Source organism: Naegleria lovaniensis (genome assembly GCF_003324165.1).
Source record: "Naegleria lovaniensis strain ATCC 30569 chromosome Unknown tig031, whole genome shotgun sequence".
Taxonomy (NCBI): domain Eukaryota; phylum Heterolobosea; class Eutetramitea; order Acrasida; family Naegleriidae; genus Naegleria; species Naegleria lovaniensis.
In genome coordinates, this window is record NW_025407853.1 from 153802 (window position 1) to 180073 (window position 26272).

Below are 26272 nucleotides of genomic sequence, written 5' to 3' on the forward strand. Positions count from 1 at the left end.
ACAATTAATATATCCAAGAGATTTGCCGAAAATGATTGACATGTTTGAAACATTTTGCATTCGCACACATGAGGCATATACAGTCGATATTCCTTTTTCCAATATTATGGGAGGCAGATTTAATTTGGATTTTGCTCTTTCATACGCTCACTCGAAGAGTGGTGATTGCACTAATTGCCAACTAGGACAAATCCCAATGTATCACATGCATTACCAGAGAACTAATTGTGTGGACTTGCAGTATTCCATAAGATTGTATTATCAGAAACGAGTGGATTATCTAGTTCACAAACTAATGTCATGTTTCGATAGAAACGAGTTGCAAGCCAATGCAACCTTAATTTGTTCTGCACTTTCTCAATATCCATCACCAGAGGAAATTTCACACCTATTACGAGACTCATCAGACTATCAGGAAATTTTTCCTTTCGATGATCCGTCTTATGCTCAACAACGATCAACAGTATTTGTGGAATTGAAGAAAAAGATTTGGAACGCGTACAGAGGTACATTTAAGACTGAATCATCACTTGTGAGAGCCATTGATAAGTGCATTCGAAGATATATTCATTTATTTGTGGTCGCTCAACCTCACATGACTCGTCACAATTCCTACATTTTCATGTGTAAGTAATTCGAGTCATTCATGGTATGATTGTTTTAATCAATGATGGTACTGAACGGATACGCTCTGTGTTGTGTCATCCTCACAATTAGCTCTTGAGCGAGTAATTTACAAAAATTGTGCATCTTTTATATACTGCATCAATTTAACACTTTTACCACATGTTTGTTCATTGGTCAAGTATCGAATGGAACGATGTCTTTTGGCATCAAAGACAAATTCACAACATCCATGCATGACTGATTCTTTTGAAAAGATTCAGCAACAATTCGATCATATTTTTAATCAACTCAATTTCCTCAATGAACCATTGTTGCTACCCTAGTAATACCCTTCTATAGAAGAACACAATTCAAATACGATCATCACGAGTCAAAAATTGTGCATCTTTTAAAAACTCAACAAGATCTTTACAAGTGTCAGAAAAGAAAACAAAAAAAAATTAAAAAAAAAATTATTCGACAACATCCAAATAATAATTATCATCATCACCAAAAATACACAATTTTGAAAATGAGCAACAATAACAACAACGATTGGAAATCCGTGCAAAATAAGCCAAGAACTGGAAGAAAAACTCAATCCAATAGTGCTACATCCACTACACCCACTGGTTCATCGACATCCTCCTCATTATTTTCCTCCGCATCATCATCCACAACCAGTGGCAGTACTTCAGGCTCTTCCGCCGTCGGATCCAATAGTATCAATTATAATGTTGTAGCAGCAACAGGATATAAAACTGCTGCTGTTGTATCCGTGCCAAACCTTGAATCAAGGGGAACAAGTATGCAGCATCATCATCACAATAATTTGTCTGTACCATCCTCCTCCTCATCATCATCATCTGCTTCTTCAACAAATCAACCATTGGATAAACATCCACTAGGTCATACATTTACATTTTCCTACTTTAGAAAGGAGAAGGGTATTGATTATGAAGATTGTATGAAAACTGTAGGCGATTTTTCAACTGTGGAAGAATTCTGGGCACTCTACACTCACATGAAAAGACCGTATGAGCTTAAAGTATCGATGGATTATCATCTATTTAAACAAGGAATTAAACCCATGTGGGAAGATGAAAAAAACAAAAACGGAGGCAGACTCATGCTTCGATGTAAAAGTGGCTATTCTGCTCGAATTTGGGAAGATTTACTCTTATCTTTCATTGGTCAACAATTTACAAATGACGATGACATTAACGGAGTGGTAATTTCTATTCGAGACAATCATGACATTATTTCAATCTGGAACAAGAATGGAGACGACGAGAAAATTCAAGAAACATTGAAGCATGATGTCATGACCTTGTTGAACTTGCCTTCCCAAACCAAGCTCGAATACAAGGCTCACAAGGATGCCATTCAAACACATACCAAGATGCTTGAATTGTGGGGCAGTAATTTTAAACCAAGCGATGACACTGACATTCAAGATGATGCAGACTTGACTGAATCAAATCAAATTGAAGAAACAACAAAACAACGATAAAGGAAATGAACTTATCCAACCTTGCCTTTTTTTCACACTGCAATTCATTGAACAATTTTGAGGTCAAAGCCACAAATTCAAGAATTTTCGTTTTAATGCAACCCTAAAGGTTTGTTTAAAATTGAACCAACAAATTTGAAAAGAGCTGTTATATACAGGAGGAAAAATGCAAAGCAATCCATCTCGAGATGCTTATTTACCAAGTCTTTCAGTCTTGAAGAATGCTTGCTCAGCATCAAGTCTTGTCTTCTCACCACCTTCTTCCCAAGCCTTCAATTGTTGTTCGGTCTTGAAGTGAGAGAAGTCACGCTTTTGCTTAGCATTCTTATCAACACCAAATGTAGCTAAGAATGCCCACCATTCGTCCTCAGACATGGCAAGCTTCTCTTCCTTCTTCTCCTTCTTTTCACCTCCTTCCTTCTTGGCCTCTTCAGCTTGACTCTCAGAGGAAGCTCTCAATGAAGCAACTTCAGATTCCAATTCCTTGACACGACGAGCACCATCAACGACACCGTGATACAAGTTTTGTTCTTCTCTCTTCTTGGCTGACATGGTGGCAGACTTGGAAGACATGGATCTGTATTCTTCTTCTTCAATCTTTGATGTTTCCTTGATAATCCAATCCTTGTTACGGAGCAAGATTTCATCAGGATTCAATCTGGTTGCCTTGAGTTCATTGATGTATTCAACATCATAGTCGTCCTCCTCAATTTCTTGAATCAATTGGTCACGTTCTTCTGGGTAGTACTTGTCAATGAACCATGGAGCCATAAATTGTTGATACAATCCGTTTTCATCCTTCTTCAAGAGTGGAGTTTCACGGACCAAATCATCTGTTACTTGCCTGATGGATGGAAGAGCTTCAACCATGTCATCTTTCAATTGCCCAAAAACTGGTCTCATCAATTCCTCAAGCTTGTCTTGAATGGCCTTGATTTCAATGCGTGGACGAGTCTTTTCCATTACCTTTTCCAAATCGCGTCTGATCTTTTGGGTCGTACCAGGTCCGAGTCTCTTTTCCCAATCTGCCCAATCAATGGTAACTTGTTGTCTTTCGGCTTCTTCTGCCAATTCCAACTTGAATTGCTTCATCTCCTTGAATTCTCTTTCAAATTGTGGAAGCAAGGTTTTTTCAGTTTCAGTACGTTGGAACAATCTAGCAAATTCAATCCAATCGACCTCCAAATCACCATCTTCAGATTTTTTATAGAATTTAGGCTCTTGTCCTTGGAGCACTTCTTGTACTTCCTCTCTGGAAAAGTCCAAGGTCTTGCTGATAAAGTTGATGTATTCCTCATCGTAAAAAACAGGTCTAGCCATTTGTTCTTTCAGTTGAGCCTCGAATTGCTCGTGTGTCATTTCGTGTTTTGATTTGTAGTTTTTAGTATCTTCATCGGCCAAGAGTTCTTCCAGCTTTCGCATAATATTTTCTGTTGTAATCAAGTCATCGTGATAAATAACTGGATCAGTGTCTGGAAGATTGGCAGTGGAAACGCTTCTTGATGAATTGATAAAGATTTGATTCAACAAGGCGCGAGTGTACTTCTTGTTGAGTGTCCGGCTAGCAACTTGACGCAACATGATGATGATGACGATGAAAAAAATTGCCTCGCTTGCGTATTTTTTTTCGGTTGACTCGGCCTTTTACAATGGCGTTGTTGGCGCACTGATTTTGGCTTGATTTTGATTTCACGCAAAGGATGACAATTAATTACACATGAAACATACAACGAAAGATTGGAACATAGGTATTGAATTCTGAGGTTTTGACACCACCAAGCATGGCTCACCTGATAAGGTCTTTGATTTTCAAAATCCTCTTCAAAGAGCTATGAAAATGACATTCGATGACAAATACACACTTTGAAAAAAATTTAAAAAACAACAACAACATTCCCATTCGTCCCGACACCAGCGTCACAACCACCATAACACTTGGTGACATTGATACACAACAATTGACTTTCACATCAATATAACAGCATCACTCAATGGGTTACAAACAAAAGAAATACAAAAACGGAGAGGAGTACAATGGAGAGTGGAATAACAATAAGAGACATGGTATGGGTGTCCATCAATGGCCCGACAATCGAGTTTATGTAAGTTTATGGTGTTTTAACTTTGTATGTGTTTAAACAACTTTGTATGATGGACCCAAACTCAACTCGTATGGATTTGTTTGTTGCATTGTCCACAACAAAATTTCTTTGAATCATGACATCTCACATCACTTCCATTTCATGATCACTCTACAATTTGCTCTAAAGGAAGGACAATTTAAAGATGATTTAATGCATGGTCACGGAAAATATCAATGGCCTGATAATCGACTCTACGTATGTTATTGCTGAGCGCTCATTGTTGCTGAATGATTGTCAACAATTAATGGTACACATACGAACAAATTTTGATGATTCATTTATCGTCATATGATGAACCCAACTTGTCACACTGTCATCTCACACACATACTTGATTAATTTTCGGATTAATACTACATTCCTGTAATCATTCACTCTAAAATAGGAAGGATCATTCGTTCAAGATCACATGACAGGTCGAGGATATTACTTTCAAGATAAACGAGATCCCTTACTCGAAGAAATTAGTGGGGAATTTTTGAATGGAGTTTTACATGGTCGAGGAGTTTGTTTTAAAAAGATTATCACCAATAATATCACAACTGGATTAATCATAACAGTAGGATATTGTTGGAATCGAGGTACATTACATCACGGATTTGAAATTATTGTCGATACAAATAATATGGTACAATCCATCAAACAATTCAAATCAAATTGCAAGTATTCGTTTGATCCTAGAGGAGGAGGCATTGATTATTTTCAAGATGATTCTGGTGGAACAGTTGGTGCAGAACAAACACTTCATTCACCAAATGCTGCAACCTCATTGAGATCAGCATCAACCTCACAAGATAAATTGAATGGAACGAACATTTCAAATTCAGTTCCTCTTCTCAATTTAATGAATATAAGTACGAGTAGTGCCACCACAGCAGATTCCATTTCACCTCGATTCAATACATCGACGACGACAACAACCACAGCAACCACATGTTCCAATCAACAACCACAACCACAACAACAAGGATCCATCACACCTCGAACACGATCTTCACCTCGAACGCCACGCAATGGTAGCCATCTCATCAAACCTTCTGGAACGACTGAAATTAAAATTGATCAAATTGAATTTATTGATGCCAGTGAACTCGCTCAAGCCAAAGCAGAACTTTTAGAAAAACAATCCAATTTGGTGCAAGCATGGAAAGAAAAATTGAACAATGTTCAGGAAAAGATCAAAGCACTCTCGAAACAAAAAGCAAATTTAGAGTCCAAATTGGCAGAGGCAAAGGAAGAACTCACTTTTTATCACAATAAGGATATTGAAACAGAACAACGACTCTCTCAATACATTACACAACATAAGGAATTATTTGAGGAATATGAAATTGCGACCAATTCAAAATTCAAACACTTGAAACTATTATCAGTGAATTGAATGAGAGAAGAGAACGAGATTTAACACTCAAAAATCAAGAATTGGAGAATTTGAGAAATAGTCTTCACAAAAAAATTGAATCTCTCGAATTGGAATGGAAAGATCGATACAATCGACTCGAATGTCAAGTTGAATTATTGGATGATGATAAAAAGATGCAACAACATCAACGAATGGATGACCTCAATAAGAAATCTTCCACAAACATTTATAGAACTAGTGATGAAAATAACACAAAAAGTACGACAGTAGAGGAGGACATCAAGTCCATGACAACAACATCATCGAATGATGACAACGACGACGACGCACGACTCATATCCAACACTGAGAATCAACACTTGATCAATTCCATTGCCCTCTCTCCTCATCGACCTGTCACTCGACACCGAAGATCCATCAGTAACATTCATCACGCTCATTTACCATCTTCACTGGTTGAACAACATGCATCATCGAGGGATTCTTCACCATCCTCATCGACCTCTCCCATCTCGCATGATCTCAACATGACGAACGGTCAAGCCACAACAACAACAACAACACCAAACACTTCCTCAACCATTCATAGCCCACCACCAGAAGATGACTTTGATATTGAAACCACTCTGAGAACGACAGCATACAAGACAGCCACCAATGTTGCCAACACTCCATCCTATGAAACTGCTCAACAAAAAGAAACTAAGAATATTGGAAGACCTCGTTCCAATTCACAAGATAACTCCTCGGTCACTTCGTCATTGGATATAGTGAGAGGAACCATTACGGGTTCACAATTATTGTCTGCTTCTTCTAATGCATCGTCATCATCATCATCATCAAATAACCTTAATCAAGCAGCAGGAGACCCAAATACTACTAATAGTACCTTGAAAGAATCTCAGTCTGAGAGGACAAATTCATTGAAATCAGAGCAAGATGCTCAAATGTCCAGTTCAGCCCTTTCAAGAGTTACAGAGAGCTCTGAACAATCATTCTCCTATCAGTCCCAATCCAATTATCAACAACACCAACAACAACCACCACTCTCTCCTCTACAAAAACATTCATCATTGTCGTCCATTCCAAGCAGCAGTTCTTTGACAGCACTTGGAGAAAATTCTACAAAAAGCAAAACTCACCAGACATCGATGGACAAGAATGGATCGATGGGCAATAACAAGAGCATGCTTCCCAATCAATCGAATTGGATTTCTGCCGACATTCTCTATCAGAAAATTAGAGAAAATCTCAAAAAGACATCCAATTTTGCAGAATTGGAGAATTCAAGCAAGAGTGTAAATAAGGAACAAATTGATTATCGACAAGTTCTGAAAAAGAAGCATTAATTGAAAGTAAAAGAATGTAAATAAAGAATTTTATTCTATCGAAAGAGAGTTTCAAAGAAGCCAACTTGTTCAACCATTCACTGTCTGAAATATTATTTTAATGCTGCGAAGGCAATGATAGAATTGCATTCATGTTGTTGAAAGAGAAACAAAAAATCAATATGCCCTGCAGTGCAAAGACTCGAGCAAAGAACAATTAAAAAATTGCGGATTTGTTATGGACTTGCTGTTTACTCAATAACTCAGTTGTTCTCTCAACAAACAGGAAGCCAGTTGTCATTTAAATTACTATTGGGTCAAGTGTCACAATGGCTGCTCCAATCACAGTGTGTCAGACCTGCAATATTAAATAGGACTGTTTGTGGCTGATACAGGATTTCATCAACGTTTGTTCTTTTTGTGACAATTTTCAATCATTAATGTCTGTTCCCAAAATCACTTGACGAACTTACTTGAGAATACAAATTAATGCCGTTGATGGAGAGAATCCCTTCTCAAACTTACTCGACATACTTGTTCTGGGGATGGGAATAAATAATTCTCGAATGGTAATCTTGAAGATTGATGAGTCTCTTTGGTAAGCCAGCAATTAAGGCACGAAACAAAATGTATTGAGGTAAAATGTACACCGAATCCTGTTGGATGATGAACAAAGGTTTTCAGGAGTGCTAACTAAGGACACAAGGTCTTTGTCTTTCATCTTGTAAGTGGTTTTTGAGGAGTCTGACAACGAAGAGAGCTAACAGTATTGGGATTTCAGGCCAATTCCTGGGAAACACCAAGTGCAAACATGTCACTCACATGAGAGAATGTTTGAGCAGTTGAATTTGTGGATGTTTCTTTTGAAGAATTAAGAATTGGTGAAAACATAATTTCAGGTGCATAAAGGGAGGACCCTTACAAACTTGTGCATAATAGTCGGACGTTGTGATGAACATCGGTGGGACCTTGAAAAATTCATTGGACAGCAGGCTTTGTCAATGGGCGAAAAACGGGCTTGATAGGACGTTCTTTAACGTCTTCTTTGTAACATTCAGTTCCTGCAGTGTTGTGATCACGAGTGAGATGATCTAACGTTTGGGCCAATCCAAAATCACTCAATACGACATCAATGGTTGAGTGTTCAACATCCATCGATCGTATCAAGATGCTTTAATGCTTTACATCTCCGCATACGGCATAAGGTAGGTTAGTAAATTTTCCAAAAATTCAAAATCAACCATGAACCTTTAAAAACACCTATACCGATGTACAGTTCCAAAGTTGGTACTCAAATACATCAATGTGAAAGATCATATTTCATAAATTTCACAACGATGTCCTTTACTATCGAATTGTCATAAATTTAATAATTGATATTAAATTTAATAGAAATGACCAAATCCTCCTCGAGCTATGAATGAATATTGGTTTGGATACTTTTCATCCAACTACGTTTCAATTTCAAAGTTCGATTGAACTTCAAATCACACCATTAGACTTCTCCTTAGAGAATATTTCAAGACGTCTAACAAAAACAATTCTTCTCATTGACTGAATTTGAATGACTGGTTTGTACATATGATAGTTCCAGAGTCTTCCAATGCGAGAATATGAGAACTTGCAGCAGTGGTGGAATTTGAATATGGTTGACAAGACTTTTCATTTAGATTCAACGTTGTTGCATAACATGCATCTTCCACTACAACAGGACTCAGAAATGCTTCCGTAGTTTCAGAATTCTCCTTTGTAGATGGATTGCTTGCTCTTGAGAACTGCAAATGTTCTGCATGTACTATTTGTATTTTCCCAAAAATCGTTAGGCAATTCCGGGCGGACCTGCCTAAAGCTTTACAAGGCATACACCCTCTCGGTTGGAATTGAGGCAAGAGTTGTTGTGCAATAAAGTACATAAACAAAAGCACTCAAATGATGCATCAAGAAACGTTGACGTCTTCCACATTACCACTGTCGGTACTGTCACTGCAACAAGTAGTTGATGGCATTTAGTGCACACAAAGTCATTGTGTGGTTCAACGCAACTCCCCTTTTGTGTTAGACCCTCGCCAACTCGCCAACAAACTCGCTGGAGCATTTTGGCTCGGGTTAAACCAATGTGTGTCACTCTTAATTTCGTAAAGAAATCAGCCACAGCGAAATTCAATTTTTTGTAAATTAAAAAAAAATTTACTTAAGCTTTATTTATACACTACTACTCTTATTAATACCATTGGTATTGGTGGCGAGGCAGTGTCGATAGAGCTCTTGTAAAGCTTTTAATGCGTATTAAGCTTCACGTGTGATCAGGAGTTCCTCCACCTAGTGTCAGAGTCTTTTTCATTAAGCAAGTACATCTCCCATCCATCACTAGCCATGTCTATCACCCACTTGATTCAATCCCATTCTTGAACACCCTGACGCGCGGTACCCCGGGTAGTATAGCTGGCGTTCCCAACTACCACTTCGCTGGTGTAACATTCCTTTATTTGGTTCATTCGGGCTACGTCTCAGTGTTTTTGTTACATTAGCTTTTTGTTGTTCGCCCAGCAAAAGCTGCTTTGTCTTTGTTGAAGGACAAAGGCTTCTGCTGGAGCTATAATGAATAATAAAACGACTTGAGGTATGTTGTTGTGATTAGAAAAATACGGTGTAATTGTGGTCGGAAGAAATAAATAGGTGAACAATTTTAAACGTGTTCCAATTTTTGGACGAACTTTTTTTGTGATGAAAAATGCTTGACATTTTATTGCATGTCTTGAGACGAAGCCACCACCTGGCTCAGCTGGGAATACGAAACGAGGTTTTTTGTTTTCTTTGCAAATACGTAAAAAGGAGGTGACAACAACTGATAATTTCCAACAATCACAGCAATTTGTTTTTGATAAAGCTTGGTGCTGGTTGTTGATGAAAATTGTCCAATTAATTTAAATTTGAATGGATCCGTCTGATTTGGTGCCACAAATATTTTAAATGAGTTAATTGGTTCAGAATGTCGAGATGCATTTTCATTGTTCTCATTGAAATTGCGAACCTCTACGGTTGCATTGCTCAAAGAAATATGATTAGTCTTAATTTCAAATTCTACGGGCTTTTTAAGCAAAAATGCCGCAATATGATTTTGAGCATGAATTAATGAGTCGTGTGTTTGAATAATGGTAAAACTGATGTCGTCGGTTAATGTAAGTCGTTCTGTTAAGTTTGGCAAAACTTCACTTGTTTCAATATGGAAAACAGGAAGTGAAATGTTGTAGTAATTGGAAATGCTTGTCTCCATGAAATCGGTGGCAAATCCGGCCCTATAGTCATGTCTTGACTGATGGTATGATTGACGGATGGAGTTGACACGATGTTGTAAACATCGCAATTGTAAGTCTTTCGCACAAATTAAATCTTGATCTGTAAAACTATAAGAAATGGATGTCACGCTTTCTCTAGCTTGCTTTCTTTCATTATTAAAGTCAACAAATTGTTTTTCAGTCATTCTCATCAAAATTTGTTGGTTAATTTGACTAGGGGCATCACAATATTTCCTCTTTCTATCGTTATTGTATGAAAGATATACACATTCTTTTTTCACTAATTTGATTTTCATGTTTGAGTAACTTCTATGATAGTCCAATACTGTGGTTCTTTTTGAATAATCACGTGACTCTCCGAAAAATCCTTCAAGAGAACGTGTTCCCAATAAAGACAAATCAAAAACTGCATCTTGTGGAATAATTCTGATCAATTTCTGAATTGTTTTGATGTTATGGATAATGATGTTTTTTGTGAGGGTTCCGGATAATGTAAAATTATTATTCTTATTGGAAATAATGACGTCTTGGAAAACGGTATCCCACTCATTCAAATAGTCCAAATTTTCCTTAAGAACTTGCAACACTTCGTGCAAATTGTGTGAAGATGTTCCATCATGATTTTTGTCATCGTAAACATGAAATAAATCATGTATCGCTTTTAAGTACTTATAGAATCCTAAATATCGATAGTTGGTTCTCTCGTTCAATAATCGTAATTTTTCAAGTAACTGTAAATTGCATACATCACGTAATACATCCTCAGATTGATCATCATATTTGATAAACGAGCTCCGTTTAACTATTTTACACCACTCTAAAGGTTGTTGTCTATATATTTCATCGAGTGTGTTCAATTCAAATCGTTGTAAAATAGAACAAGAAATTTTGGTGACAGCTATGTCTTGATTGCTAAAATTTGCCACACACACTTTACCAATGTTAGTATGAAGGGTTTCACTCAACAACGTAACACTTAATTCGTTGTCATTGCTGCTATGATAGAAAGAAATGCCTCCAGAGTTAAAATTCCGTGGTTCTTTTTCTTTCCATTCAAATGAAATTGTGTCTTTGTCATTCACTATGAAGGAAAGTGGTATGTTGGTCGCTTGTGTTCTTTGAATAACAATTTTCATCAAATGGCAACCGTTTCCGTTGTCGTTGGAAGAAATACAAGCAGAGGAATGGCGTGCAATTTGAAGGTTTGGAGCACCTACTTTAGTGGCAACCGGATATAATTTTGGTCTCCCATTAATTGCATTCCTCATGTTTTTGCAATGGTGACTGTAGCAAAAATGATGTAGTTCATTTGGGCTCGATGTGAAATATTTGTAATTAGCAGACCCTGCATCTGACACAGTACAGACGATGTTTCGAGTATATGTGTCACGAAATTCAGAAATCGTGTCTCTAATGGTTTGTTCAGTTTCAGTAGTGCATACTTTGAAGTTTCCAGGAATTCGAACTTCACCGTTAATACTGCAATATAAAGTTTGAACAATTTTTTCAGCTAAAAAACCCTTGGGTGGAAAATTCGGACTCTGAGCTAGTGCAGTACAATCACTAATCTTCAATGGACCTTCATTGGCACCGTATACAAGCCCAAGCTTGGTATTGATTCCTAAATGCGGTGTTACATCTACTGCATCAATTTGAACAAGACCAAAATTTTGATTTTCAATAACCTTCATTTTTTCTACTAGCTTATCAAAGTCATCTTTGTCTAGTTTAGTATTCCCTTCTCCATATGATGCGGTGTGAAAATGATGGTCGAGTGTGGATGAACAAGGTAGGACTAAGTTACATCTTTCAGAAGAGGGTTCAAATTCTTGTCCTCGTTTCAACCCTCTCGCCAATGCTTCATACGCATTGTATCCCATGATAACCAATAAATCTTGAGCAAAACAAAGAACAGATGGGCTCCATCTATGGCCTCTACTGTCTTTGCAAATTAATTGTGAAAAAGCATCACGAAGATATGTGAAAAAGAAAGTTCGAGGTACTAATTTGCGACTACCTAACACCTGAAAAAACAATTTTTTCAATTCTTGAATATCCTCATCAAATATATCACATTCCGAATAATAACTATCATCATCGTTATTTTGTGATTTAAAATCAGCATGGTCTACAAAATTATGAGAGATGGTGTCGGACTTGGTATTTACAATTGATGAGTGTGTTGGAATAAATTTGTTGTTAATTAGTTGTTGCAGCATGTAATACGGTGCTGTTTGTTCTTTTGTTGAATATGACAACGTGATGTAGTCTTCAGCAAAACCATGATCCAGGATTTTATGTAATTCAATAACGCCGACATTTTTTTCTGGTTCGAGTAATTTCATGATGGTTGAACTAGAATAACGTTGTGACGTTGTTGAGGTTTGAGGTGGGTCTTCGCAAGCTGTACTTGTTTTGGAGTGTTTACGTTTTTGACGAATTCGCATCAGCTCGTCATGACACTCTTTCAATTTCAAATAGCCTTGAAAATGTAGTTTGTTGATCCATTCTGATGTTAACTCTTGATTTTGTCTTTGATTTTGAAATTTTGGGTCAGAGTAAATGTTATAGATAGCACTATCCTCGTCCGGGTCAATGCAATCAGTAACATATTGTGCAATCTTTGTTGAATTGTCAACCTGGAATTTGCAACAGTATAGAACAAATGGGACTCGTTTGTTGTGTGTGATGAGGTATGAGAAATATAGTTCGAGATGGCGATGGATGGTATTAAAATCCTTGCGATGAAATCCACATTGATCAATAATATCTTCTATTAAATGTTCGACATTAATATATTGATGGACTGCGAATAGCATTGTTTTGATGGCAACATGATATTCCGGTCTCAACAGACCGACAAAGGCGTTTCGTTCATGTTTTAACATTTTTATTGAAAAAACCTCCAGCAAACACCAGAACAAAACTTCGACAGCCTGCTCGACCTTTTTTAAAATGGTTAGGATTCTAAAAAATAAAGTGCTTTCCAAATGCTATTGTAACACTATTTCTGGGAGTTGGGAACGCCAGTAGTATAGGGCCTGACAACAACCTCGAAAGATTGGTCAACGGGGGAATCGAACCCAAGACAGCACGTTGCCAATGCTGTTGGGTCATGGTTGTGCCCGTAAATTAAAAAAAAATGCGAAGAGTATCATCGGGTTCGCCTCTCTTGAGATTTGTATGGTTGGCCCATAAACCAACAACAACAACAAGTGTTTTGAGTCAGGGAGCTTTCTCATCATGTATTCAACAACAACAACACTCGTTTAGTTCGTGCTCTATCCGAACACAACAGTATAATTTTGAAGAGGAAGAAGAAGCTAAATTACCACCAACAAACATCATTCAAGATAGCTTCCCTGTTGCTAAATCTCATTTGAAAGAGAGATATATGCAACCACCTAAACTTGACAGGCACGGTAACCCTGTTTGGGACTACACCAAAATGAAAGCCTTTGATAAATCTAAATATCCAGCCATTGAATCACCCTTCCTCACCATTCCAAAGAAAAAGAGACACGAATGGAAAGTTAGAGATTATGATGAAAAGATGACCGTCGAGTTCCGTTGTGGAGTAAAGTCAGACGATTTTATGGCGTGTGGTTTAACTCCTTTGGAGAGTCCTCTTGGCTCGAGCTCAGAGGCTACCAAATTTGTTTTGCCAGTTTCGGAATCTAGTGTTGAACAAGTGAAGAAGATTTTCAGTTTTTCCACAGCATCCAAGCCCGAAATGAACAAACAGAAAAAGCAAGCCCAAATTTTACGTTTCCAAAAGTCTCCAAGAGATACTGGTAGCGCTCCTGTTCAAATTGCTGTTTTGACTGAGCGTATCAAGGCACTCACTGAACATTTAAAGACCAATCACAAGGACTACACATCGGCAAGAAAATTGCAAGTCATTGTCAACAGAAGAAAGAGAATGATGAGATATTTGAAGAAAACAAATCCTGACATTTATTGGGAAACAATTCGTAACTTGGATATGAAGATTAGTTTAGTCGATTAAAGTTAGGTAATCACCACTTTTGGATATCAACACGAGCTCGTTTTACCAACATTGGAAATTTTCTTGTTTACTTCACGATTTTCATCAAGTTTTGTTTAAGATTGTACAGTGCACTTTTGAGGAAATACTTTTCGAATCACATTTACTTGCATGTCAACCAATTGTGATTTCCACTACTTGAAAAAACCAAGTACTTTCACGTCAACAAGGCACTTGATTTCCTACATTAATAATTACACAAATTCATCATTCTATTATTATTGTAAATCCACTTCTTGAAGGACTAACCACACACTCACTGTTGTTGTGATTGAAAACAAGCAGTTTGAATTGTTGAAAAGACACAAAATGTCCACATCTCCCATGTTAAAAAGTGGAGACCAATGGTCGGCAACATCATCAACCAACAACCTTCCAAAAACCGAAGGAACAACAACCGATCAAACAAACGTTGTCGGCGAAGAAAACTTGCCATCCTCCTCGACCACATCAGCTACTGAACCCATAAGAGCAGAAGAGGGTGTGGAAGGACGAGATCAAACCTCGACTGTTCCTTCCACGACTCCTGAAACTACTACGACTTCCTCCTCACGACTTCAAGAGCCCTCTGCAATGACCTTTGAAGATGTTACCTCAACCACAAGCACAGGAGAACCCAGTGAGGAGCATCCACCTATCATTACCGAAGAAGGGACATCTCCAATGGCACCAACGAGTACCACTGAAGAAGCAGGTGTTGTTAGTGGTGGTGGAATGAAACAACCAACTACCACCACGACAATGGGTTCTGCAGAACCCACCAGTGCTGCTCCTCCACACCTTGCCTCGACCACTGCCAGTGTAACCGTCGTGAGTGGTGATGAAAATACCGATGATCCACTCCGAGCCAATTACCTTAATAAGAGTTTTTATCATTTGAATAGTGTCGATGATGAAACCATTTCAAGTTATTGCAAATACTTTGGAGAGAATGTAGAAGGTATCACGTCCAAGTACAGAAAGCTCGCTCGTTTAATTTCTCATTACCCAAACTTTGTACGGAGAGGGATGGAACGATTCACTTTGGATAATTTGAAGGAGATGTGCCAAGAGTTGAATTTGTCAACGGAGGGAAAGAAGAGCATTCTCATTGATCATCTCTTTGATTATTACATGAATATCCATAAAGGAGACTCCCTCGAAATGATGGTTACCAATGAAGTGGCTTCTAAGGCTGAAACATCTACTAGTCCTCAATTGAGAAAATCCACTCGTACACACAAAAAGAGTCCCAAACTAGGAGAAGAGGAACATGAGGAAGAGGAAGAAGAGGCAGCAGGTCCCACACGTGCTCCAAGAAAAGCCAGAACACAACGAAAGACTAAAAAGACTCATGACGAAGAGGAAGAAGAAGAGGAAGGAGCAGTAGCTGAAGAAGAGGAAGAAACAACCACTACTCAGGGACCCAGTGGCTCTAAAAAGAGAAAGATGTCTCATGATACTTCCTCCTCCACTCAGGAAACTAGCATTACCAAGAGCGAGTTCTTGAGATTGGCCAAAGAATTGCGTTTCACGGTGGATGATAAGGAACATGTGGCTCATCAAAAAGGCGAATTGCATGGCTCTTTCGGATGGCATTACAGTGGAAAATCGAATATTGTGTTGGATCGTTACAATGTTCCTGTAACCATTACTTTGAATGTGGTTGTGAATAAGAGTGGAAGAAAAAAGGAGGAATAGAAAGTCTTCTATAATGACGCCTATTCCGGTTTCAAACTTAATAAAAAGTATTCTAGATTCTTGAAATTACCATTACAAATGATACTTTGTTCTATTCGCTTGTTGTAAAAAAAATGTAAATATATTCATATTTTCCTTAATTCCTCAATAAGGCTTAAAATTATATTTCGGCATTAAGTGCTCTTCTTGAAATTTAATTGGGTTAAAAATGTCATCGTTTCACCTGATGAGGATTAAACTCTGTGAATTTCAACTTCTTTTTCCGATGTTTCTGTTGGGTTTCATGAATTCCTTGCGAAAAACTTTGATACTCATTGGTATTAAATGTTAATACGGAGGATTGTTGTGGAGAGGAAGGTAAATTATTGCAATAATCTGCATTATGATGCTGAGATGGATATTTTGCACTGGTGGTTAACGAATACGATGAAGAAGCAGACAGCAGCTTCTTCTTCTTCTTTTTTGTAGCCAACGAAAGAGGATTCACAACACCCACATTGCAAGGATTAAGGGAGGTATTATTCACAACAGGAATGTCGTACGAGCTGCTTGAACAAGTGTTCGGGATGCTACTTTCTGTATATTCCGATACCGTGGACAGATGTGATGGATTGGTTTGACTGGTTACAAAATTCGTAATCTCATGATGAAGTAATTCGTGAAGGGAGGTGTTGGTCGTTGTGGTTGTGTTATTGTCTTGATTCATTGGATGACCTGACGATGGTGTGCATGAGCTACTCGCTCCAAAATTGGAATTATTGAGATTCATGGCGGAGTGATGAATGAGAGGAGAGTCTTCAAAGCAATTTCTCATCGTCATCATCATCATTGTGGATTGTTGTGCTGGTGTTGGTAGTATTGTTGTTGTTGTTGGAGAGCATGTAGATATCATAAATGGTTGTGTGCTTGCAGGAGAATAGGGAGAACAAGCAGTATTCGATGATGCAGACTCTGGAGAGACAGTGTTCCATGAACGAAACGTCCATAACCCTTCTTGTATCAACTCTTCATAGGACTCGGTTTGATAAATGAAGGAGGATGACGCTATTGTTGGTCGTCTCTGTGTGCATGTTGTGGTAATGTTGGTTGGAGAGTCCTCCTCTGAAGAGAAGCATTGCATCATCGGATTCAGTTGTTGTGAATGTGTTTGCATTTCCGTTGGTAACATGTCGAAGGGATTGGACTTGATTTCGTCTAACCTGATTTCTGCTCTGTCTAGGGTACTAGTGACTCGATGAGGGATAAGAGAAAGAGACTCCGAATATGATATATCGACACAATTTCTTGTTGCCTGTTGAAGCGAGTCATCAATGTCTTGCATTTGGTGCATGCTGATGTTGTTTTCATTGTTGGCCTTTTGCTTGTTGTCGAGTATCATGCTGACGACGTGAAACAAGGGGCTTTTTGTTTCTGTTTGAAACATGTTCTCATGAGAAGGTGCCGCCATGAATGACAGTTCATGAAGAGGAGTGCGTTGGTCTTGCTCATTTCTAGTTGGTGTCTGCGGCATGTTGGATAGGACAGGAGACGAGGATGGAGTTGTTGGAGAATGGTAATTGTTAAGGTGTTGGTGACTTTTGGCTGTCTTCGTGATGGAGGTGTCCAATTGTTGAGGTGTTGATGGTTGAGAAGAACCAAGCATGGGAATTGGTTCGGATTTCAGGTTTTGGCTTCTTTGACCGTACTTGTGTTGAATTTCTTTTGACACAAGGGAGCAAAACGATTTTGTTTGCATGGAATTGACCAATTTTAAAGAATCTGCACACAAGAACAACAAGAATATTTGAAGGAGATCTAGTAAACCATGCACACAGGATTCCCTGGTTTTGTTTTTGTGCTTGGAGAGCACGGATATTCAATGTCGTTTCGCACATGAATAGAGCTGTTGGACGTTTCATCATGCAAATGATTCGTGTGATTCTTTTCGTTAAAAATCATCTTGCCTTGCACCACAAACTACGCCATAAGAAAACTGCCAGCGAAAAAATTCGACTCAAAAAGGCAAAAATTTTTTGACAACGAAATGCAGAAACTCCGGGATTGGTTCAGAATCTTGTAAAGTTTTATTCAATAGTGCTGTTTGTTCATTAAAACTGTCCTCCTGATTATGACCACACCTATTGTACCAAAGCCAGTTACTAAAGTTTCGAAAGCAATTCTCTTCAGCCTTTCGTTATACAAGGATTGGTTGATTGTTGATGATAATACTCACATTCACCGTCATTACACCGTTCAACAAGTTTCTCGTTACACGATAAAAATCCATCTTTTGTACTGATCACTTGGTATCTAAGTTACATCAAAGTTGTTCCACGGTGTTGCTGTGTAATCGTTGTTTAGGTGTGTGATTTAAAATACTGGACCTCATCTTTTGGTGAAGGCATTTTTTTTGGAGTGAAAATTAATGTCAACTTGAAAAATTAAATTACAACAAAAAGCAAAAACTCTTGTTCTTTGATTTAATAACAGCATCTCCTTGGAGCTTAATTGAGAGAAATTGAGATCAGCATTATCAATAATATTTTTCAATTTGTTTTCTGTGCTCGGTGGACCTCCTCGCTTTTGTTTTATGCGAGTGAAGCTAGCTTATCGACAAAGTAATTGTTGTATTTTGTTGTGTGTTTGAATGTTGGTTTGATTGGTTTCATGTTGTGAAGGTTGAGATGATAATGTGTTCGGATTGTCAAGGTTATGTTGGATTGTGGAGAAATTATGAGAAGATTGTGGATAATAGGATTGATGATTTTGAAATAAATGTTCACATCCTCCATATTGAATAGGGATATTCTGATAGCTCATTGAATTGGATTGGTTTGGTTGTATCAGATAAATTCTTTCGAAAGATGGTGTGATGTTCTTGGTGAATCAAAAGAGCCGGGATTAATGCTACTGAAACCGGTAGATGACGGTGATTGCACATTGAAAGAAGATAATGGAGAGGAACACCATGTGTGGTGATTTTGATTTGAAAGTCCATATGATTGACCTTCAAAAAAGTTGTTGTTAGATGTGGTTTGGTTTGTGGACGGTGATGAAAAGTTTCAATTTGATGACATTTTTTGTGATTTAGAGTGTATTGAGGATTGAATTCAATTGTTTTATTGTACAAACTCGAATTCTTTGTCAAACTTGAACGACGTCCACACTTGATTAGTTTCCACATTACATGTGAGAGAAATGTATACAATTTTCATCTTGTGTTTCGTAATCTTCTTTCCGAATTTACGTGTAAGACGTGAGTGAGTAATTTCCAACTCAGACCAATGTTTGCATTTGTCTAAAGGAGGAACACTGTCAGTAAATCTGAATTGAATGCACTTCTGTCTCTTCTTTAGGCCATTCCACAAAATGTCTTGATACCATTGGTAATATTTAGCCTTTGTTCCCCTCAGAGCAAGATAAAACACGTTTGGGTTGCAACACCCAACCGTTTCATGGCTGATGGAGTTTGAACATCTCATCTGTAGATGTTGATAAATAATATTTCTTGCACATTTGGCGAACTGTTCCCATATAATTCCATAAATTTGTTTCTTCTCATCTGGTACTTCTTTAAAGGAATTATATTTTGGTACAAATTCAAACAGTCCTTTCTCTAAAGTGAATTGATATTCCTTGTGAGTGTCTTCAGCAGCTTCATCTGTGGTTCTTGATTTTCGTTTTTTGCTCTGTTGGGAAATATTGTCATCATCACATTTGTTGTTTGGTGTTATCGTACATTGTGTCTCATCAACAATACCAGAGAAGCTGCTTGTGCTAGGCAACAGACAGCAAGGTGGAAATGATATAGTTTCGTCTGTGAAGATCCATTCCTGAACAAGTTAAGCAAACACATTGTAACAAATTTGAAACATACTGTAGAGGTAGTCATTACTGGTGATGATGGGTGAGAAGGGTTCATTTCGATGCTTGATGATGAAGGAATCTTGTGAAATATGTTACTGCTGAATACTGGACAAACATAATACTTACATTGTTCGTACTCTGGTTCGTTGTGGATTGGCTATCCAATGCTGGTGATTCATTGGCCTTGATAATTGAGATCAATACAAGGTGAACGATATTCACTAGTACTTACGTGATTAGTATTTGTTTCGCAACTCGAATCACAATCAGAAACACCAAGCTGAGGTAAAGATTAGTGTAGGTGTTGAAATTGTTGTTTGATGATGTTGTTGTTGTGGTAATAATCAATTACTTACACAGTATAGAGGCACAGTGCCCTCTTCAATGACCACTAATTCAGCTTCCATGTTGTGTGTGTTGTTGGTGTTTTTTTTGTGTGAGAAGCAGAAAACAACACCACAGACCAATCACTCCATTTTTTTTGACTCCGGGACTTACTAAAACGAGCCGAATTTTTTCTTCGTCAGTTTTTGCACTTTACGCTCAGGCGTAGTTTGTGGTGATCATTTTCTTTCCATAACAATATTCGATGAATGTGGCTCCTCTCTTCGCCTTAGTGCGTCTTTTCAGACTTGCAATTTTTGGATGCCAATTTGGGAAGTATTTCTTTTTAGCACTAGGTCAGATATGTCGACACAGCTAGTCGTTGCGATTTATTGGTCTGTGAGTGCAAACCATGCCTTATTAAGAGGTGGTGACCACATCATGCCTGCTTGCTCTCTAAAAACTGTTGCTCAAAATTTGATTAAAGTACGCAATCCAATCTTGTGCAGTAAAATCTTCTCCATTCTCTACTGGAACCTTGTTCACATAAAAACTTGGAGTGGCAAACACGCCTGTAGCTGTCGAAAGTTTAAATAAAGTTCTTGTTCTCATATCAATAGAAGGATCATTCACTAATTTCATATAGGCTTGTTGCGTAATGACATTCAAACTCTTAATATTATTGGAATAAATTAAATTCATTATTTGTGATTGTGTCATGTCATTGACAATATTATTGTACAAGGGTGCTTGATTAGTGAAAAAAGAATTCACCATTCGTTTCAATACATTCTGATCATAATTCGTGTATCGATTCACACCCACATAGGTCATGGAACCCAAATACGAGGCTGTATGATATGGCAATGGCAGCAAATATAGATTCATTCGAATGGGTGTTGAACTTGTTGAATTACTAAAATAAAACGAATCAAGTTGTGAGAATACACTCGTCCACCATGCTGCACTATCACTACATAATAAATCGACATATAGATCAAATTCAATTAAAATTGGTTGTTGTTGCTTAAAAGCAGGTGGTGTCAAGCGCAAAATATCATTCCGAGAAGAAAAGGGAGGTGAGAGAGGAGTTGTTTTTGCGTAGGAGAATGATGATGATGAGGAGGATTGAAATATGAAAAACAAGATCCAACACAGACTCAGAGTAGAAAGGACGAGGAACGAATGGTGATTCATGGAGTTTGAAAACATTTTTTTTGAAACAGCGGAATGCAAGGAAACGATTCTCCTGAACTCCGAGTGAGTTAACAATTATTATTACAAACATTTGGAAATTCAAATATACGTTTACTGTACAGTAAGATATAGTTTTTACTCCTTGACTGACCAGAGAGTGGTAGTCTTTGAAAACTTGAAGTTCTTAATTCCATATTGCATCATGATATGTGCATGAAAATCCAAACACTTAACAACATTACATGATACTACACATCTTCTTCTTCTTCTTTCGAACGTCAAGATCTTCGAATGGCTTCTTGGACTTTCTCACTTCTCGAACCAATGCCATAAAACAATCATCCACATTGAATCGTTGTTTAGCACTTGTTTCCATTAAAGGAATTCCTAATTGCTTGGCATAGAGTTTTGCTTCATCCATACGAATGACTCTCTCTGATTCCAAATCACACTTATTTCCTACGAGGACCATTGGTACTTTATCACAATCTTTCACTCTCAGAATTTGTTCATAGAATTCATTAATTTCTTCAAATGTCTTTCGATCAATCACCGAATAAACCATTAAGAAACCATCAGCAGTTCTCATATAGGAATCACGAAGAGCTTTGTATTCTTCTTGACCGGCAGTATCGAGAATTTCCAAAAAGCAAGCTTTATCATCAACTTTGGCATGTTTTCGATAGGAATCTTCAATGGTTGGATCATATTCCTCAATGTAAATGTTTTGGATGTATTGCACAGTGAGAGCACTTTTACCGACACCTCCTCCACCAACCACAGCTAGTTTGAATTCTTCCATTGAGGTGTTGCTTGAGTAGTTGTTGTTGTTATTACTTGGCATTTGTTTTTTTTGAATGTAAGACGCGGCGGTCGAGTCTTGTTGACTTTTTTTTGTTGATTGTTGACAGCGAAAGGCTTTTTGGTGTTGTTCATTTTAAACGAAATGAGAACTTGGAAATTGGTAGACTTTGTTCAACTTGTTCTTGAGAACAGAGTGAACAAGTGGTCAAAAAGAGATCGTTATTCTCTATGAACAAACGAACTAGCATGTCCAAAAACCTTACTGCACCATTTTCACCAATTCTCGAATATTGACTTGATATCGCTCGACTTCTCCTTTTGAAATTCCAGTGAAACGATAATTAGAATGGAGTATAAATTGTTCAACATTCTCTGAAGACAATGAAATCATACATGAAATCAACTCCAAACCACGAACCACCTTTCCAGATTTGATTGAAGTTCCTGTTCCTCCAACCACACGTTCCAATACTCTTGATACTTGTGTGTCTTGTGTGTCCATGGTATGATAATACTGAGCATAGGTCAATGAGAGACACAAAATGGCATATCGTTTGAACGTTTGAAAAGCAGCAGGTATTAAACTAATGGATGTTTTTTCTTTGGATTTGAGAGGTTTCTTTTTTGAGGAGCTGTGGTTGTTGTAGTTGTGGTGGTTACTTGAGGACACGAGTGGAATTTGTTCATTCATCAATTCTATACTTTTTTGAATCAGTCCTTCGAGCGAAAGGACAATACTTCTTAATTGATTGGTTTTTTTCACTTCCTTATCAGAGAGTGTGACTGGATGTGTTGCTGGAATGAGATGTTTGGTCATTGCCTCTCTAGTGCCAATGTTACCATTCTTACCATTCGAAGGACGAGAAATATTGTAATACACTTCTGTAAAATGAATGAGAGAATCAAGTTCCATATTCATAACTTCTAACAAGTTCAACAAGATTTCATGTTGTGGATCTTGGGAAATTACCTCTTTTCGAACTTGAACAAATGAGGGTGATTGTATAAATTCCTCAATCAATGGTTCCATTCCTTCCATTTGTTCTAAACTTTCAAAGGTTTGTCTCAATTGTCGATCCAAAATACTCTTACAATGAAAAGGAGAGTCATACACGTTATCAAAATAATTCACAGCACGTTGAATAAATTCAGGAAGATTTGAGAAATAATGAGTGTCATTGTAGAGTACTTGTCTCACATCGAATTTGGTAATAAGAGCAAGCATGAGTTTGATAATTTCATCCATTAATGCATGAGGTATCGTATCAATATTAACATTTCCATGAGATATCAAGTCTCTAATTCTAGGACTTTCGACCCATATCAGTAAATCGAAAATTGGATTCAATAACTTGTTGTCAATAATGTCAAAAATTGCATTCTTCTCAATTCCATAGGAAAGTATAGGTTTCGTCGTAAAAAGAATATCGAGAGTAGTATATAAGCTATTCTTCTCTGCAGTCAGTAATCGATTTTCACACTTGTTCACACACACGAAAATTCTTCGTATCGAGTGCTCAAACAGTGGAAATATAATGGAAATTGTTTTGTAATAATTTTGATGATCAAAATATTCGATAAATGCCTTTTTCCAAAGTGGTATCCATTCATCCAATACAAATAATGAATTTTCTAATAGTTGAAAGAGCTCTTCACGGTCTATGTTGTACGTAGTGGTAATGAAATTATCTTCCAGTGACTGATTCACTTGGAATATATTTTGTAAAGGTTTACAATTCGCCAAATCAATGATTGGTCGTTTCAGAGATGCTTGACTCAATCCAATCGTGTTCTGAACATGTTTCAAAGATTTTTCTGCTATGGATGGAATAATTAGTAAAATTAAACTCAAGTAACAATCTTGAAATTCTCGAGTTGAGATGAATCCATGGAGAGCAACATTTCTCAAATTGATAGAGTTCAAAGGGCCAACTAAACATCTCAGTAAGAGCACAATGTCCTCTCCATAAATGTCCTTCAATTCTTGCATGACTAATAATTCACTAAATTTTGGTAATTTTTGATAGTCCTCAAATTGTTGAATTCTTTGTTTGTCGTTCTTGTATATCAAGTCAATATATATGGAGTCTTGGAGACCTCTCTCAAGAAGAGGAACCAGCAATGAAAAGGCAACTAATGAATTTCCAGAAAAGTGCTCCTCAAGAGCCATTTCAAGAATTTTGTAAACAATCTCTTTAGGATATCCTACACACATGAAATTGGCATAATCATCCTTGAATCGTTCAAAGAATGTTGACTTGTTCCATCTTTGTAATCCAATAGTGGGCTGTTGTTGCTGAGCATGTTGTGAATATTTGTGCTGTTGTTGTTCTTGCTGTGAATATTCGAGAATTTTGTCTCTAAATTGTTGAATGCCCGCTCGAATTTCTCGATTCTTGTCACTTTCACTGTGAAGCATTTCTTGTGTCAACTCAAAGCAATTCTCATGAATAATCATTGCAATGGGTTGAATGTATTCAGTGGCCACACTAAAAAACTCATTGCTTCCGTCAGTGAGATCTTGAACCAAGTGGGTCAATTTGAAAATTGCACAATTCCAATTTAGATAGCCAGTGGATACATCAATGATGGTGTTGGTATGATCACCTGAAGACAATAATAAATAATTATTTTGTAATTCCACACATCGTTCCACATGAAACAAGTGAAGTAATTTGAACACATTTTCGGAGAGAGAGGTAGATTTTGTTTTTCTGAATTTCACAAATTCCTCCATTTTGAAATTGTCCATTGGCTCTTGAGAGATTTTGATCGTGTTCATCATGCATTGATTGTGTTGTAATAGCATGGACCAGCCACATCTCCATTCTGAAACCAGTGGGTGAATCAGGCGGACATCAAGCTCACCAAACGACTCCTCACGATTATCCGTTGCATCTGATACATTTTCCTCCTTATTATTATTGATTGAAAGATCAATTAGAGCTTTCTGCATTTGCTTCAACTTTCAAACAATTTGATGAGCACGAATTCACAATGAAAAGTCCAAAAATAACTGGATTTGCAAAATTTTTTTCTCGCGAATAAATGGGAGCGACACCTGAGGCGATTCGCCGTTGCACAAGACATGTCCGCAACGATGTGTGGAATTACAAAATAATTACTTTTTATTCAGATTCAAAAAAAATTTTTTAAATCATCCTCGCAAGACATGTCCGCAACGACCACACTCAAACGTTCCTATGACACATTCGTTACTGAAGACGAGAATAGCCGCCGTTTGCTGCATCATCATGACTACAACAGCAATTGCGGTGCAAAACCATTTTGTTTTGGATCATCAGCAACGATAGATTTTACAAGTCATCAAGGAGAGTTGTCGTCGTCGTCTTCAGCATCGTCTTCGTCGTCAACGGCACTGGATGCGGACACGATCAAGCAATCAATGAAAAAACGACGAGAACGATTATTGTATTCAAAAACTCAACCTAAAACAACGCATACCTATGTTGCAAGAGAGGAATCTAAAAAGCCTTCTGTTCAAGAATTCATTTCTTCCTATTTGAAAGAAAAACGCAAGTTTTTACTACAACATTTTCCTGATCAAAAGTCTAACATTGATTTTAATCAAAATACATTCACAATGGAGGAAGTTGAACAATTATTGAAAGTACGAGATGAACAGAATTATCAAGAAATGAACGAGAAAATTCAAGAAAAACTCTCTGAACAGTATGAACTCTTTACAAAATTCAATCACGATTACATTTCCAAGCAATTCAAGGAAACTGATTTCAGCTATACGTCTTAATGTCTCCGTTGTCATGGTGATCGTTGTTTGATTCAAATCTTTATGAATTGATCCACTGTTGATCGTACCATCCCTTGACCAACTCTTCCTACTACTTTGTTCAGATCAATTCTAATTACTTTTGTAAAGCAAATAGCATTGTTCATTAAGAAGTAGGAATGTTGATCCGTTTCATAATGTTCCTGACTCTTTCTCCAATTTCCTTTCTCTTTGTACACTTTTGAGCTCTTCTTCTCCAACTTTACCAGTGATTCCCTTCTTCTTCTACATTTAATTCATATCCAACAACAACAATAAACTTGTGTTCTTTAATTTGGTGATGTGGTGTCTGTGCAATGGTGTCTTCATTTGT

General features: G+C 37.4%; 14 protein-coding genes across 14 annotated transcripts; 7 read left to right on the plus strand and 7 right to left on the minus strand.

Moving 5' to 3' along the window:
- Positions 1–31: 31 nt before the first annotated feature.
- On the plus strand, positions 32–950 carry C9374_007891 (uncharacterized protein; the record flags this gene model as incomplete). Its single annotated transcript, XM_044697906.1, has 2 exons — positions 32–626; positions 718–950. The coding sequence occupies 2 exons, from the start codon at positions 32–34 to the stop codon at positions 948–950; spliced, it is 828 nt and encodes a 275-aa protein (XP_044546005.1).
- Positions 951–1138: 188 nt separating this feature from the next.
- On the plus strand, positions 1139–2119 carry C9374_007892 (uncharacterized protein; the record flags this gene model as incomplete). Its single annotated transcript, XM_044697907.1, has 1 exon — positions 1139–2119. The coding sequence occupies one exon, from the start codon at positions 1139–1141 to the stop codon at positions 2117–2119; it is 981 nt and encodes a 326-aa protein (XP_044546006.1).
- A 192-nt stretch (positions 2120–2311) lies between these two features.
- Positions 2312–3700, minus strand: C9374_007893 (uncharacterized protein; the record flags this gene model as incomplete). The annotated part of the gene is made up of 1 exon (XM_044697908.1): positions 2312–3700. One exon carries the CDS (start codon positions 3698–3700, stop codon positions 2312–2314), a length of 1389 nt encoding a protein of 462 aa, XP_044546007.1.
- Positions 3701–4110: 410 nt separating this feature from the next.
- Positions 4111–5643, plus strand: C9374_007894 (uncharacterized protein; the record flags this gene model as incomplete). Its single annotated transcript, XM_044697909.1, has 3 exons — positions 4111–4221; positions 4390–4458; positions 4648–5643. The coding sequence occupies 3 exons, from the start codon at positions 4111–4113 to the stop codon at positions 5641–5643; spliced, it is 1176 nt and encodes a 391-aa protein (XP_044546008.1).
- A 173-nt stretch (positions 5644–5816) lies between these two features.
- C9374_007895 (uncharacterized protein) lies at positions 5817–6974 on the plus strand (the record flags this gene model as incomplete). The annotated part of the gene is made up of 1 exon (XM_044697910.1): positions 5817–6974. The coding sequence occupies one exon, from the start codon at positions 5817–5819 to the stop codon at positions 6972–6974; it is 1158 nt and encodes a 385-aa protein (XP_044546009.1).
- Positions 6975–9696: 2722 nt separating this feature from the next.
- On the minus strand, positions 9697–13137 carry C9374_007896 (uncharacterized protein; the record flags this gene model as incomplete). The annotated part of the gene is made up of 1 exon (XM_044697911.1): positions 9697–13137. The coding sequence occupies one exon, from the start codon at positions 13135–13137 to the stop codon at positions 9697–9699; it is 3441 nt and encodes a 1146-aa protein (XP_044546010.1).
- Positions 13138–13391: 254 nt separating this feature from the next.
- C9374_007897 (uncharacterized protein) lies at positions 13392–14258 on the plus strand (the record flags this gene model as incomplete). Its single annotated transcript, XM_044697912.1, has 1 exon — positions 13392–14258. One exon carries the CDS (start codon positions 13392–13394, stop codon positions 14256–14258), a length of 867 nt encoding a protein of 288 aa, XP_044546011.1.
- Positions 14259–14606: 348 nt separating this feature from the next.
- Positions 14607–15977, plus strand: C9374_007898 (uncharacterized protein; the record flags this gene model as incomplete). The annotated part of the gene is made up of 1 exon (XM_044697913.1): positions 14607–15977. One exon carries the CDS (start codon positions 14607–14609, stop codon positions 15975–15977), a length of 1371 nt encoding a protein of 456 aa, XP_044546012.1.
- A 211-nt stretch (positions 15978–16188) lies between these two features.
- C9374_007899 (uncharacterized protein) lies at positions 16189–17712 on the minus strand (the record flags this gene model as incomplete). Its single annotated transcript, XM_044697914.1, has 1 exon — positions 16189–17712. The coding sequence occupies one exon, from the start codon at positions 17710–17712 to the stop codon at positions 16189–16191; it is 1524 nt and encodes a 507-aa protein (XP_044546013.1).
- A 1363-nt stretch (positions 17713–19075) lies between these two features.
- On the minus strand, positions 19076–20230 carry C9374_007900 (uncharacterized protein; the record flags this gene model as incomplete). The annotated part of the gene is made up of 5 exons (XM_044697917.1): positions 19076–19789; positions 19834–19902; positions 19950–20006; positions 20056–20103; positions 20180–20230. 5 exons carry the CDS (start codon positions 20228–20230, stop codon positions 19076–19078), a joined length of 939 nt encoding a protein of 312 aa, XP_044546014.1.
- Positions 20231–20603: 373 nt separating this feature from the next.
- Positions 20604–21359, minus strand: C9374_007901 (uncharacterized protein; the record flags this gene model as incomplete). Its single annotated transcript, XM_044697918.1, has 1 exon — positions 20604–21359. The coding sequence occupies one exon, from the start codon at positions 21357–21359 to the stop codon at positions 20604–20606; it is 756 nt and encodes a 251-aa protein (XP_044546015.1).
- Positions 21360–21582: 223 nt separating this feature from the next.
- C9374_007902 (uncharacterized protein) lies at positions 21583–22188 on the minus strand (the record flags this gene model as incomplete). Its single annotated transcript, XM_044697919.1, has 1 exon — positions 21583–22188. The coding sequence occupies one exon, from the start codon at positions 22186–22188 to the stop codon at positions 21583–21585; it is 606 nt and encodes a 201-aa protein (XP_044546016.1).
- A 219-nt stretch (positions 22189–22407) lies between these two features.
- On the minus strand, positions 22408–25104 carry C9374_007903 (uncharacterized protein; the record flags this gene model as incomplete). Its single annotated transcript, XM_044697920.1, has 1 exon — positions 22408–25104. The coding sequence occupies one exon, from the start codon at positions 25102–25104 to the stop codon at positions 22408–22410; it is 2697 nt and encodes an 898-aa protein (XP_044546017.1).
- A 216-nt stretch (positions 25105–25320) lies between these two features.
- C9374_007904 (uncharacterized protein) lies at positions 25321–25920 on the plus strand (the record flags this gene model as incomplete). Its single annotated transcript, XM_044697921.1, has 1 exon — positions 25321–25920. One exon carries the CDS (start codon positions 25321–25323, stop codon positions 25918–25920), a length of 600 nt encoding a protein of 199 aa, XP_044546018.1.
- Positions 25921–26272: the final 352 nt, after the last annotated feature.